The following is a 14,646-nucleotide window of genomic DNA, read 5'->3' as shown; positions in this document are numbered from 1 at the left end:
AAAAAAAACAATTTCTGTAAATTAATCAAGAAATAGTTGACATTTCGTTTGACCCAACGTTACAAGCCACAGCGCCGTAGCCGACGCCGTTCTGGCGGATTAGCGCTGGCCATGGCGGCCAACCGAGCGAGGCAGCTCCACGGCCTTTACCTGACGAGAGGGTGCCGTGACCCTGACAAGTGGGCAGACCTCGCCAAGGACTACGCCTCCAATGCCTTCCTCCGTGAAGCCGCCATCATCTACACGAAGCACCTGCCCCAGCGAACGCACCACCTTCCCCTCCTCATCGTCCTCCTCAAGGCCACCGCCTCCCGCCCGGATCCCGGCCTCGGCAGGGCCCTCCACGCGGAGGCCGTGAAATCCGCCAACGCCCGCGACCTGCTCGTCGGCACCACGCTGGTGTCCGCGTACTGCAAGTGCGGCCTCCTGGCCGACGCGCGCCGCCTGTTCGACGGAATGCCGGACCGGAACCCCGTGACGTGCAACGCCATGCTCTCCGGGTACGCCGCGGCGGGCGACATGGTCAAGGCGGAGGCGCTGTTCGCCGCCATGGGCTCGCGGTCGCCCGTCACGTGGGCGACGCTGATCCGGGGGTTCGCGGAGAAGGGCGACGTGGCGGAGGCGCGGCGGTGGTTCGAGGCCACGCCGCCGGGCATGCGGACCGTCGTCACGTGGACCGTGCTCGTGAACGGCTACGTGGCCGCGGGGGACATGGAGACCGCGAGGGAGCTGTTCGACAAGATGCCCGCGCGGAACGCGTTCGTGTGGTCGTCTATGGTCACCGGGTACTTCAAGGGTGGCGATGCTGACGAAGCGCAGGCGGTATTCGACAGAATCCCCGTCCGGAACCTGGTGAACTGGAACGCGCTGATAGCCGGGTACGCGAAAATAGGGTGCTGCGAGAAGGCACTGGAAGCATTTCAGTCGATGCTGGACGACAGGATAAAGCCAGACGAGTTCACCATGGCAGGCATGCTCTCTGCCTGCGCACAGCTCGGTTCGCTGGAGCAAGCGAGGAAGGTTCACAAATTCATCATCGAGCACCGTATCCGGAAGAACCAGTTCGTTCTGAATGGCCTTGTCGACATGTTCGCCAAATGCGGCGACCTTGCCTTCGCCCGAAAGATTTTCGACAACATGCAATGGAGGAACACCGAATGCTGGAACTCGATGATCTCTGCACTTGCCAGCCATGGACAGATCGCTGAGGCTATTCAACTCTTCTCCGAGATGGAGTGTTCAGCACAAAAGCCTAATGAGATCACACTTCTCGCTGTGCTTGGTGCTTGCACACACGGAGGATTCGTAGATGAGGGACTAAGAATCTTCAACAAGTTCGATGTGTATGGGGTTGCTGCTCGAGTGGAGCATTACGGGTGCCTAGTTGATCTCTTGGGCCGTGCTGGAAGATTGAGGGAAGCCTACGAGATTGTCAAGAAAATGCTTGCTGAACCCAACGAGGTGATCTGGGGCTCCTTGCTCGGAGCTTGCAGGGTGCACGGTGATGCAGACATGTCTGAACTGGTATCAAGCGAGATCAGCCGATTGCACTCTCGTCGTGTGTCAACCAACGATGCAGAGTACATATTGATGTCAAATATCATGGCCTCGTCGAAGAGGTGGGAGCAGGCAGAACGCATGAGGAGAAAGATGGCGCTCCATGGAGTCGGGAAGACTCCAGGTTGCAGTTCAGTTGAGTTTGACATTCCTGAACACAAGTACGCGTAGGCAGTGCCGCAGTGGTACTGGTACGTTGTCCCAAAATATATCAACTGCATTTTTGCTTGTCTCGAATGCTCTGGCGATCTGGTTTCGCAATTTGGTGGTATTAACTAATATTATTCTTTTGCACACTAGATGTTAGAAAAAAGAACTGGTAGTATACACTTCTGTCAATTTTATATGCTAATATTAAGTCTGCAGGCAGTCAGGCACAGCTGAATTATGTATTTGAACACCAATTTTTGCGGTTCAAATGTGAGAAAGAAACACTATCTTCACTAATGATACCAGAAAATACATTTTCGGCGAAATTTCCAAGATCAAAGGCACCATAACCATTACCAATTTACTGCGTTGCAAAGAGAGCACAAGAACAGAGATGATAACGAAAATGGCATGTCGCCTGAGGCTCAAAATTCAGAAGTCAACCCCAAGACAAGTTGCCTAGACAATCACTTCCCTATCAAAGATCCAGCTGAACTTGACCTTCCTCTGCTCATCCTTCTTGGCCCTGTCCTCAGCCCGCTCCGCGGCCCGCCGCATCCTCTGCGCGAGCCCGCACACGAAGTCCCGGGCCCTCCGGCCCTCGCCGGAGAGCCCGCCCTCCAGGGTCTCCAGCTTCCACCGCTTGACGAGGAACTCGACGATGTCGGCGTAGTCGCGCGCGGTGTAGACCCCGAGGCGCTGAGCAACGGCGGCGAAATGGTCGAACAGGTTTAGGTCGCGGCCGTCGTGCATGAGGTGCGCGGGCATGGTGATCCGCTTGTGCATCATGTCGGCGATGGCGAGCATGGCGCCGTCCGGGTCGAGGTGCAGCAGCTGCTCCACGATGCGCCCGTACGCCGTCTCGTGACGCTTCTCGTCGGCGGCGATGGTGCCGCAGGTGCGCGCCAGGACGTCGTCACCGTGCACCTTGGCGAGGCGCGCCGTGTTGCCGTGCGACACGGCCGTGGCGCGCTCCTGGAAGCTCGTGTACACGAACCCCAGGTACGGGTTGTTCTCCGTCCCTGGGTCCTGCAATCAATTCGGCGATAATGGTAAGCACCAAAAAAAAAATCGCGAAAACAGAGAGACGCCATCGGCATTTCGACAGATTCGTTCGTTGGGTGCGTACCATGCCGGAGCCGATGAGGTACTGGACAGTCTTCTCGACCATGCGCATGTCGACGCGGCCGGAGAGGTACATGTACTTGCCGAGGATGTCGCCGTGGCGGTTCTCCTCGGCGGTCCAGGTGCGCGTCCAGACGGCCCAGGGGCAGGCGCTGGCGCCGGTCTCGTCGCGGACGCCGTCGAGCGTGTTGATCATGGTCTGGTACGTCGGCAGCGCCTCCTCCGTGATCATGTCCCCCACCAGCACGACGAAGTACTCGTCGGGCAGCCCCGCCGCGCGCGCCCGCAGCTCGCGCACCTGGTCCTCGAACATCTCCGACGACGAGTCCGGCAAGAAATCCGTCGGCTGCCAGCACTCCTCCACGGGCTTGAGCAGCGGCAGCAGCGACGTCGCCGCCCACCCCTCCAGCGACCGAAACACCTCCGCCTTCTCCGGCGGCATCGAGTGCGTCACCCGGCGCCGCGCCGTCGTCGTCGTCACCGGCGCGGCCGTCAGCACCGCCGCGGACACGCGGCATTGCCGGCGCGAGGGCGGAGGCCGCGCCACCGGCGCGCCACCCCCACTGAGACGCACTGTTCTCGCGACCTGCATGCTGCCCACTATCGCTGTCACCTGTCGGCCAACTCGGGTGTTGTTGGGTTTGGTGTCTCGGACTTTGGATCGCCGAGCAGCGCTGCCTCGTATATGAAGGCGTGGGCGGAATGGAAACCGGTGGGTGGGCGCGGTGGTTTCCGTGGTTTTGTGCAACGGGCCTGTGGTGTGGGAGGGACTGGATCCTGTGGGTGCTTCACTGTTTCTGCTACTTGGTTAGCCAGCTGGTTGCATGCACAGCGAGATTACTCCACGGTGTCCGCTCGGGGACGACGTGGAGGAGTGGATGCGTAAATCCGTCCGCTGTTTTTCAGTTCTCCAATGCCAAGCGGATGATAGTACAGAGATCTCGTTGTCTGTTCTGGGGACCAGCAAGTCAAACCGGAAGAACATTGTCGCATGAGACAAGTACTCTGGGTGACGAAAGTGTTTTTACTGTAAAGTGTGGAGGAGCAAGTGAACAACTTTGTTGAAGAATGGTTGGGCAAAGTTGTGTTCTTTTTTGGGTGGGAAGAGGCGGGTTAACGTAAACACCGTGGTCCGCCCCTGGATTCGCCACCGGCCGGATTCTGGGCACGTGCGGCGCGCCGGTGCATGTGACCATGATACAAGTGGCATTTTGCGCGGCTGAGGGAGGTAGTAGCTAGCTGTGCTGTGCAGAGCGATTCCCGAGCCCACCACCGAGGCCGGCCCGCCGCCGCCGCCGCCACCGCGATGCTGGCGAGGAAGCCAGTCGAGAACCAGGCTGGCATCCGGCGCTGCCACCTGCGAGATTCAAACCTAAAATCCACTGGTGGTTTCGTATGGCGAAGCGTTTAACCGGAGATCGCCTTGCACGTCCCGTGCAAGTTTGCGTTCGTGCGCCGCACGAACCCGGGCTGACATGCACTCATGCTGCGACGTTCTTCTAGAATCGAGTTTCTCGTTCTTATCGGGAATGGATTTAAACTCTATGGGATCCCCTCGTCTTCTATATGCTAACGAAATAGTTATAAAAAATTTTAAAAATCACGAAGATCAATTAATAAAATATATATCACTTCACATATATGTAGATTTAAATATATCTTCGATCATTCATAATAAAATAATAAATTAAACTCTAAATAGTATATTTATACTCATAATTATATTTATTATTTTTGCTACGAATTGTAAAAGTCATATTTGAATGTGCATATCTGTAGAGCTGCATATTTAGTATTAATATATTTATTTTATTTATTTTATTTTTATAACTATTTAGATGACATGTGATAGAGGAGAGAATGCCATTTAAGAGCTTAAAATACTTTTTTCATTTTTATCACTATGTAAAGCCCACGCAAGCCTCTAACATCAAGAGGAGAATTTATTGTTCAACAAAAAAGAGAGGAGAATTTGTGAACACGACACCCAGTAGAGGCACTCCTCTCGTGAGTAGGCCTGCCAATGGATTTGGATCCAATCCAAATTCGCTCTAATCCATCTCTTTATTAGCTAGTCTACCAAACCAACCTACCCCAATTGTTTTTCATTAGGATCCAATCCAAACCAATCCAACTTCAATTTTAGTCCAACCCGCACCAAACCATTTAGTTAAAATGGATCTAACCCACTCTAGTAGAATGGATGCGTCCATTTGGTATGTATAAACTCGGATCTAAAATTTTAAAACTCGCGTTCACACTATAAAAATTTATTAAATTTGGCTGAAATTTGGTGGGATGATTTATTATGTGTAAGAGCAACTTTGTGCAAATTTTGATAAATTTCTACATGTGGATCCCACATATGTCTATTCTCTTATCCATTAGCTACCCAATTAAAGAATCCATTTGTCATCCATGGGTTAAATCCATTTAAAATCTAAAATCACCTAACCAAACTCAGTCCATACCACTCCATCTATCTCTGTAACCCAACCCAATCCAATCCATTTGAAATAACAATCCATTTGCACCCAACCAAAGACAATCCAAATTAAAACGATACTCATTTAATCCATTTCCATCCAACCCATTAGCAAGCCTACTCGTGAGGTTCCGAGCTTGACTTTCTCCAATACAGCCAACAGGGACGGTGTGCTTCGGTGCTTGCAGGGCAAGGGCCAAAAGAGGGATTTTTTTAGAATTAATATTATTTTGACGGGAAATCGTAAAAGTAGAGGTTATTCGGGGAAAACGCGAATTTATGGGTCTATCGAACGGTGGACATTCGATTAGGCCCTATCGAATGGAGGGAGTTTGACAGGACCCACCACCTATTCGACTACCGAGTCAGTCAGGCCTATCAAACTACCGCAGTTCGATAGGCTCTATCGAATCGCAGCGCTGGCGTTCTAGTCTAATCTACTTTTCAGTCGCGCGCTGGCCGTTCGATAGGACATCTATCGAAGTACATCCGTTCCAACGAGCATCTATATTCACGATTTTCTCCGGTTGGCCACTGCTTTTACGATTTTTCATCAAAATAGTATTAATTCCTAAAAAAATAAGCGTCACCGTGTTTCGCTTCACCTAAAGGACAAATCCGTTTTTAGATGGGTCTCACTGTCTTATCCGATCATGCCACATCACAGATTCCGAGAAGTTGACTTCTGACCAGCTGCTTGTGAATACTAAGCTCTCCAAGCAAGCTCATATGTGCGCCCGTTGTTGGTCCAAAGCTAGATTGCCGAGATAGTGCAGCCTGTTGGGCTGGAATTTGAATTATTACTCACGTGTGGCACACAGAAGCTGGGCCGTTTCCTATCCGATCTGCTCGCTTCGAAATGCGCTGTGTATGGTTTGTTTTGGAAATAAGTTCACCTGATATCTCTCAACTTAACGTCGAGTTTATCTGAGATCCCTTATGCTTAAAACTAGAAATATGCATCCCTATACTTGTATAAACCGTTCAAAATACGTCTCTTTGCAGTATTAACTCACCTTTTTGACCGGTTTTGTTGAGGTATACTTCAGTGGCCCCACGTGTCAGGAGGTTTTTCCTTTTTTTTCTCTTTTTTCTATTTTTTTCTTCCACTCTCTCCCTCTCTTCTTTTCTGCCTCGTCGGCATGACCAGTGGGTTTGCCTCGCCGGTCAGTATCTGCACTACCGCCGCATCCCCGGCCGGAGCGTCGGTTCCGAGCTCGAGCACGACAACCCCACCAGCAGCGCGCTCCTCATCTCCCCTCGTCGTAGTCGTCGCTTAACCTCGAGTCCACACCGGCGAGGAGCTCGCCGCACCCCGGCCACCCATCGCCTAGGCACCCACCCACCCCACCCGGCAGCCACTAGCTAGTCGCAATGAGGTTCATGCAACACATACACTAGCTACTGGCTAGAAGACTCATGCAACACATGCATGGATTCACTAGCGTTAACTAACTAGCTAGCTAAATAATCGATATGCATGCAGCCACTAACTAGCTAATTAATCGATATGCATCTTTTCTCTCTCAGGCTGGGATGCAGGTAGAGGCAGGCCAGCGGCCGACGCGGGCTGGAGGGCGGTGCCACGCGACGACGGCTTGCAGCGGCTAGGAGATCTACGACGCACTGGACAAGCTGGCGGTGACGGGGCTGCCCGTGGGGATCACGAAGCTGGATGTGTCGGCGGCGGACGAGGCGGTGCGCGCCGATGACCTAGATCGTGCTCCGGGAGGTGTTTCCGCGTTTGCTCACCCAGCCGTGGAGGGCATCATGGTGTGGGAGTTCATGCATGACAAAATGTGGCGCTCCCACGCCCACCTCGTCGACAACTCGACGCCGACGGGAAGCTCAACCAAGCGGGCCACCGCTATGTGGGTCTCCAGCAGGAGTGGACGTCGCACGCGGGCTGAAGGGTCGCCGCAAGCCGCCATTGCTAGCCCAGCTGCCACCGCCGCTGCCCTCACCCCAGCTGCCGCCTCGTGGCTTCGCCCTCTAGCCCGCGCCGGCCTGCCGTCGCCTGCGCCCCAGCCTGAGAGAGAAGAGAGGAAGAGGAGAGAGAGGAGAGACCGGTAGAAAAGATTGGAGAAAAAAAGAAAGAGAAAAAAGAAAAAAATTCTGACACGTGGGGCCACCAAATGCCATATCAGTAAAACCGGGCAAAAATTGAGTTAATACTACCGAGGGACCCGTTTTAAACGGTTTATACAAGTTTAGGGGTATACATTTCTGGTTTTAGGGTTAAAAGGATCTCAACGGACTCGATGTTAAGTTGAGGGGCCTAAGATGAACTTATTCCTTTGTCTTGAGGTCGCTGCCCATATCGAGTCTAATTCTCCTACTCCGTGTTAAAATATAAACATTTATATGACTTCAATTTTGTTTTATAATATATGTATTTTTGCACTCAATCCTATAATTTTTATCATTTAAATTATTTTAGAGCCAAACATATACTTATAAAGATAATCTAATTCATTCAAATTTAAAAAAATGCTACTAAAATGATAAAAGGAAATGATGATGGTTTGGAACTGAGGTGAGGTAGTAAACCTGTCCTGCCAGGATTGGCATCACCCCATATCGAGTTCTGCTCACTTGCTCAGGTGTTTGGCGGCTGTTTAGTTCGTGAAAATAAAATATTTAGAAGTCATGTCATACATTTGATCGGATATCAGGAGAGATTTTTAAACACGAATAAATAAAACTGCGAGACAAATCTTTTAAACCTAATTAATCCGTTATTAGCACGTACGGGTTACTGTAGCACTTATGACAAATCACATACTAACTAGGCTTAAAATATTCGTCTCATGATTTCTCCCTAATTATGCAATTTATTTTTTTATCTATATTTAATGCTCTATTTAGATGTTTAAAGATTAGACGTGATGTAGTTGGAAAAAAAAATAGGCTTGAGTTGTGGATGTACAATGGGCTTGAGCGACATAGCAATACTGATGCGATGAAAACATTGAGTACCTGACTCTCCGTATGGCTGTTGTCCTGTTGATTTTCACCGGTGGTGCAGCGATAGGCTGTTAAGGTGGCTAACTGGTGATAAACTGACACCAAGCAATCAAGAGGTACTAGTATATCCACAACTACGATCTTTTATACGCGTTTTTATCTTTTTCACTTATGTTTATGCTTAACTACGATCTTTTATACGTGTTTTTATCTTTTTCACTTATATTTATGCTTATAAGTCAAAAAAATTTTTAACATGATTTATTTTTCACCCTTTGCAGCATGTATATAAAAATTTTTATTCATAAATTAATATTTATTTGTAAATATGTCATTTAGCTAAAGCCAAATAACGATCCCACAAATATTCTGAGACGGTCGGAGTAAGGTTGTGTTATTTTATCTAACTTATTCTCTTTTTTTTTGACTTTTACATGTACGCTTACCGAACTATTGAATAGCGTTTTTTCAAAAAATATATATATGGAAGTTCATTATCTCACCTTCATAAAGTATTCGAAATATTTTTAATTTTATAGTAGTTAATTGTATCTTTATACCATTAAACAGCTACAAAGTTTAACTAATCTTTTGTGTTTTATCAAAGTACAGCTTGGGTTCAAATCTTTTACCGTTATATAGCGGTGTCATACATGTCCACCGGGAGAAGTATCGTATATCATTATAACAATGTTATTACAATCACTAATATAAGTATAAATTAAGTATAAATTAGTAGAAGAATAAAATCCACATGTTAATAGCTACAGTGATAATGCCATTATATCAAGGGAGGGTACGTAACCATACGACCATCCCCAATCTTATCAAAAACGAAGCACACATTACCCGCACACTTATTCTCAATTATTCTTAGGCTCTTGCATACACGATTTTCAAGCCATTAAATAATATGTTTTTAAAAATATTTTTTTATAGTAGTTCATTATTACACCTTTATAAAATATTAAAAAGATTTTTAAGTTTACAGTGTATTGTTATACTTTTTATTTAGAAAAAAGCCGAAGCCCTACATTTTATAAAGCTAGAAACAGGGTCACAGTGGACCAGGGTTGTCGGTTTTATAGGATAAGCAAACAAAACGAGCACCAAGCTCAGAAACAAAAGTTTATGGGCGAGAACACACCCCAGGACACAGAACCTGGTAACAACAAACGAAAAACTCACAAGCTGAGGAAAACAGAAACTAACATAGACCCAAAACACGGCCAAATAGGTAACCTCAGGCAATTAACATATCCCTAATCTTGGTACTCGCAGGTTTCTAACTTTACTTTGAATAGCGGTGGTCCATCTCTCCAAAAAATCAGCATCTTCCACCTTCAGCAGCCTTTTCCAATGTAACAAGAGGCAAATGACCCGAATTGGTATAAGTAATGGTGAATTAATGGAAAGATCTCTAAAAATTATATTGTTTCTAAGAGCCCACAACTGCCAACAAATGCAGCAAGAATACAGAAACAAACTCTAACATATCTACCACTACAATTTCAAACAAAACAGTTATTAAAATCTTCAAGTTTTTTGAAATTGTATCGTTATACTTTTAAACAACTATAAAAAGATTTTCTATAGGAGTAATATTTAAATCTTCAAAGTTTTTTGAAATTGTATCGTAATACTTTTAAACAACTATAAAAAGATTTTCTATAGAAGTAATATTTTGTGCTTCATCTTTCATCAAACAGAGTATAACGGGGTTTATACCCTCTACCACTATACTATAACATTATCGTTATAAACACTGACATAGAAGAATAAAACTCACCCGTATGTAAATAGCTACAGTGATGATGGTACGATAGTGGACGATACGCACAACCATCCGCAGTCTCGTCGAAAACGAAGGGCACCTCACCGGTCACCGCACACGACCACGGAACCACCACCCTCCTCTCGACACCGCGAAAGTCAAAGTACGCGGTTTTGCCCAATGACAAATGGGCCCCGACCGTATACTGACCCCACAGGTCAGTGAGTCTAGAGCCTTCTTCCCCCTGGTATATCTGGAGCCGGTATTTAAATCACCCGTTCCTCAGCCACCGCCTCCTCCGCGCGGAGCCGTCTCCTGTCTCCTTCCCTACTCCTCGGACTTGGCCTCCTCGCGCGGCGCAAGCGCTGACGAAAGGCGCAGCTCGCGGCGGCACACCCGCGACTAGATATCGAGCTGTTCCGAGGAGGTTCAGGGTTGCGTGCGGGCCACTCCGGCGATCGCCGGGGAACAGGAGTGGCTGGAATCTGGTGAGTAGCCCTGATCTTCCCCTCGCGCGGTCGCGCCTGCGTCGGTCATCGCGGAAATCTGTGTCTCCGATCATACAGTAAACGATTTGGTGCTCCGTGATCCGGGGAGCTGTGCGCGGGTTACTGGGCTAGGTGCCCCGTGGCCCGATCCGGCCAATTTGCTGGACGAATTCGAGAGCGGGACAGGAGGTATCTGTATAGATTCTCGGGTGGATTTGTTCGAACAGATTTGGCAGCGGGGCGGTTGTGTGATGGGAGATCAGGCGCCGGCGGCGGCGAGATGGTGACCGGGAGCTTTAGCAGGAGCACATCGGCGCGGCTCACAGCGAGGGGCGGCGTTGGGAGCCCGCGGGTGTCTGCGGCTGCGGCGGCCGCGCACCGTAAGTGGTGGGCGCCCTCGGGTCCATCGTTCGAGTGCGCCGCCTTGGCCTTCTTCCTCTCCGCCGTCGCTCTCGTGCTCTCCTGCGCGCTGTATCTGTATGTGTTCCGGTACCTGGGCCGTAGCCATGTGGTCGCGGAGTTCGCCGGCGAGAATCTAGAGTCCTGCGACGTGTTCGACGGAAGCTGGGTGCCTGATGGGAGGTATCCCTTGTACAATAGCTCCGAGTGCCCATTTGCGGAGAGGGGATTCAATTGCCTTGCAAATGGGAGGAAGGACACCGGCTACCTGAAATGGCGGTGGAAGCCAAGGGGGTGCGACTTGCCGCGGTTCAGTGCCCGGGATGTGTTGGAACGGCTGAGGGGGAAGAGGATTGTGTTCGTGGGGGACTCCATGAGCCGAACTCAGTGGGAATCTTTCATCTGCATGCTCATGGCAGGTGTTGAGGACCCTAAGACAGTTTATGAGGTTAATGGCAATCAGATCTCAAAGACAATCCGGTTTTTAGGAGTGAGGTTTGCGTCATTCAACCTGAATGTAGAGTTCTTCAGGTCGGTGTTCCTTGTACAACAGAGCCCCGCACCTCGCCTTGGGCCTAAAAGGGTCCGAGCCATTCTCAAGCTTGATAGGATGGATAATATCAGCCGGAAATGGGAGAATGCTGATGTGCTTATTTTCAACTCAGGGCATTGGTGGACTCCCGGCAAATTGTTTGATATGTGAGTTTTTCTCATGGTACTTAAAAGCACACATTTGTTCTTAGAATTTGCTAAATTCTACGAGCCTAATATATGTTTGCTCCAGTACATTTATTTTTCCTCAAAATCCTGGATAGACGCTCTGGGCATGGCCGCATGGCAATGGTTGGGAAAATAGACAGCAGTGTCCCTTTGAAAGCTATCTGATTTGATTTCCTGTGACTTCTAAGCAACCCTTAGTAGATCAAAGGGGTGATAGGCAGTGTTTTTTTTTAAGAGCTTTGCATAATTTATGCTCTTCAGGAATCATGAAGTGGATTGATCAAGAGTACTGATAATAACAAAATGACAAAAACAAATGATGGGTTGCCTTGATCTTAGTTTTGCTAACCAGCACCACAGTGTTTTTGGTTCTCCTGTCACGTATACTCGATGGCTGATGTTGGTGCATTGTGGTCTTCACCTGAGTAGTTGTAGTTAGGGAACATGGACTGTCTACAATGGAATTATATCTTGATTATACTAATAAATCCTGTTCAAACTTATTCATGATCATCTCCTCTTGTATCCAGAAACAGTGGCCTACCTTGTTTTCATGTTTGTATGACTACTGCACACTAAAATATAATTTATATGGGATTATAACTCATTTACCAGCATTAATTTTTTTGTGTTACAGTATTGCATTACTTTAGGGAACAAAATTTGCATTAATCATTTGAATATTTTGCCTATTGTCTCGCTGTACTTTTCTCAGTGGACACTTTCCCTTAGTATTTCAACTAATGTGGTTTCCTATTATTGCAAATTGTTACCAATTATGCTGAGTCTACTGAATTATCATTTCTTGGTCTCAGTCTTCAATTAATGGGAAAGCATTGCTTTATGTTTTCAACAGGGGCTGCTATTTTGAAGCTGGAGGTTTGCTTAAACTGGGGACATCCATTAATTCTGCTTTCAAAATGGCACTTGAAACATGGGCTTCCTGGGTGAAGAAAAAGGTGGATTTGAAACGAACACATGTCTTCTTCCGCACATATGAGCCATCTCATTGGAGGTGTGTTTTCTCACATATATCGGATCTTTACCAGTGTATTATTCTTCCCTTGTTATATTATAAATGTGCCTAGTGAAAACATGTAAGACTGTTTTTATTGTGGTTTGAAAAGGTGTAAATTATTTGCAAAAAAACATCCAATCATTTATATATTGTTTTCTTTTTGGATGTTTACAGTGGTTCTAATCAAAAGGTATGTGAAGTAACTGAATTTCCTATGGCTGAAGCCAAAGGAGATGATAGAAGTGAATTTGGAGATATACTCGCTGGTGTTGTGGTGAACACGAGTGTTCCTGCTACTATCCTGAATGTGACTTTGATGGGGGCCTTCCGAAGCGATGCTCATATTGGTATATGGAGTCATCCTTCAACCATACTTGATTGCAGTCACTGGTGCCTTCCTGGAGTGCCAGATGCTTGGAATGAACTGGTAATTTCGCACCTTCTGACAAATGGTAAGATCCTTCATGTTAAGATTCTTTGAGCATATTTTTTTACATTATTCCTTCAATCATCCATGCAAAACACTGCATAGTAATCCCATGTATTTTTCTTCTCCTTAGTTCTTTGATTGCAAGGTAACCTGGAACCCCCAACTGTATATAGTGTAACATATGCTATTTATTTCTTCATACCTAAGTCCCCTTGTTTCTTTTTTTGTCACCAGAACCTGGTAAGGTTGTTGCCTTCGTAATAATAAAAAAGCTGAACTCTCTAGCTATGTGTGAAATCAATACCTGAACATGACAATTGCTTAGTGTCCAAAATTTGGCGTGAGAAAACTATAACCTGAACACAAATGAATGCGTCCAGCCTATCTATGTTCCTCTAGTGAAGTAACTCGTGGTAATGTTATCCTGAAATACCTTGAATGTCTCGTTTCAAAAAGGAAATACCTTGAATGTGATCGAAGTAGTCGTAGGCATTTGCAGAATTCAGTCCGTTGCGGATGATTGGCACAATGGCACTGCATGTGGTGCTGTGTTCATCTGTCTTCGAACTGATGGCTTGCATATTCTGGAGATATATAAATGGTGATATACCGATCCGATCTGATCTTGCCTCATGCAATTTTGCAGGTTGGCGAACGTTGGCTGGCTGACTGACTGACTGCTGACATTATACTTTCTTTTTATTTTTCCCTTTTCTTCCTGCTGCTTCTGTTTCGTCTGATATCAAAGAGCGGATCATTAATTTTCATAGACAGCAGCATCCGCAACAGGTATTTGCATCTTTTTTTTTTGTCCCAATATTTTTCCTCGAGCGCTCGAGAAAGATTACACGTCTCCTTAGTTACACATGTATCATTGTCTGTTTTTCCTTTTAGACAGAAAACATCAAAATCGGCAACCTGTATGTAAACACCAATTAATTTGCAAATTTTTGGGAACTCATTCATTAAATCTGTTTGGTCTATTTTTTGTTCTTTTTAGCTACATACAATCCAGTGGTTTGCCATAGGATAATCCATGTGGCCTTCTTTTTTCCTTGTGTGCTACAGTTATACTGGTATTAATGCTAAATCTATCATGAAGGATATTGACAACAAAACGTGATTGGTTGGCTTATTGAAGGGAAAAGTCAAATGACATATTTTACAAATAAAAAATAATTTATGAATAAAACTTTTATATACTTATTTTTAGTGATCTAAAAGTCAAGGCTGAAAAAATATAATAAAAATTCAAAAATCTACTTTAAATTTAATGTTAAAAATTTAAATTTTTGGCTTATAAGTATGAAAAATCGGCTGCAAGTCTGTGATCCACGTAGTTTCATACTTGCGCATACATGCATATGTGCTGCGGTGCTGGTGTGCCTAACCAGCAACAGCAAGTACCCGAGTGGACACTGGTCCGCCAGATGCTGACCTGTGTCCACTGTTATTCCCGTGATCATGTCCGGCAAACTATGGTAGACAAGGTGGCATTGGACGGGAAAAAACCACCCATCTCTATTCGGCGGC

At 46.8% G+C, this 14,646-nt stretch overlaps 3 protein-coding genes across 3 annotated transcripts; 2 read left to right on the top strand and 1 right to left on the bottom strand.

The window, feature by feature from the left end:
* Nucleotides 1-72: 72 nt before the first annotated feature.
* On the top strand, nt 73-1,925 carry LOC102708863 (pentatricopeptide repeat-containing protein At3g21470). The gene has a single exon (XM_040524455.1). It carries the CDS (start codon nt 112-114, stop codon nt 1,726-1,728), a length of 1,617 nt encoding a protein of 538 aa, XP_040380389.1. The 5' UTR covers nt 73-111; the 3' UTR covers nt 1,729-1,925.
* A 108-nt stretch (nt 1,926-2,033) lies between these two features.
* Nucleotides 2,034-3,476, bottom strand: LOC102719536 (stearoyl-[acyl-carrier-protein] 9-desaturase 1, chloroplastic). The gene is made up of 2 exons (XM_040524460.1): nt 2,837-3,476; nt 2,034-2,736 (listed from the first exon to the last, which is right to left on the bottom strand). Exons 1-2 carry the CDS (start codon nt 3,422-3,424, stop codon nt 2,167-2,169), a joined length of 1,158 nt encoding a protein of 385 aa, XP_040380394.1. The 5' UTR covers nt 3,425-3,476; the 3' UTR covers nt 2,034-2,166.
* Nucleotides 3,477-10,358: 6,882 nt separating this feature from the next.
* On the top strand, nt 10,359-14,111 carry LOC102719160 (protein trichome berefringence-like 7). The gene is made up of 4 exons (XM_006645059.3): nt 10,359-11,644; nt 12,522-12,680; nt 12,858-13,135; nt 13,760-14,111. Exons 1-4 carry the CDS (start codon nt 10,827-10,829, stop codon nt 13,780-13,782), a joined length of 1,278 nt encoding a protein of 425 aa, XP_006645122.2. The 5' UTR covers nt 10,359-10,826; the 3' UTR covers nt 13,783-14,111.
* The last annotated feature ends 535 nt before the right edge of the window (nt 14,112-14,646 follow it).

Source organism: Oryza brachyantha, chromosome 1, assembly GCF_000231095.2.
Source record: "Oryza brachyantha chromosome 1, ObraRS2, whole genome shotgun sequence".
NCBI classification, from domain to species: domain Eukaryota; kingdom Viridiplantae; phylum Streptophyta; class Magnoliopsida; order Poales; family Poaceae; genus Oryza; species Oryza brachyantha.
This window is presented reverse-complemented; position numbering and strand designations above follow the sequence as displayed.

Excerpts from the sequence above, each read along its gene's own strand:
- LOC102719160 (XM_006645059.3), top strand. The coding sequence starts at position 10,827 with ATGGTGACCGGGAGCTTTAGCAGGAGCACATCGGCGCGGCTCACAGCG. Across the intron at positions 11,645-12,521 it reads CCCGGCAAATTGTTTGATAT|GGGCTGCTATTTTGAAGCTG; the intron begins GTGAGTTTTTCT and ends TGTTTTCAACAG. Across the intron at positions 13,136-13,759 it reads TTCGCACCTTCTGACAAATG|GTTGGCGAACGTTGGCTGGC; the intron begins GTAAGATCCTTC and ends GCAATTTTGCAG.
- LOC102719536 (XM_040524460.1), bottom strand. The coding sequence starts at position 3,424 with ATGCAGGTCGCGAGAACAGTGCGTCTCAGTGGGGGTGGCGCGCCGGTG. Across the intron at positions 2,737-2,836 it reads ACCTCATCGGCTCCGGCATG|GACCCAGGGACGGAGAACAA; the intron begins GTACGCACCCAA and ends AATTGATTGCAG.
- LOC102708863 (XM_040524455.1), top strand. The coding sequence starts at position 112 with ATGGCGGCCAACCGAGCGAGGCAGCTCCACGGCCTTTACCTGACGAGA.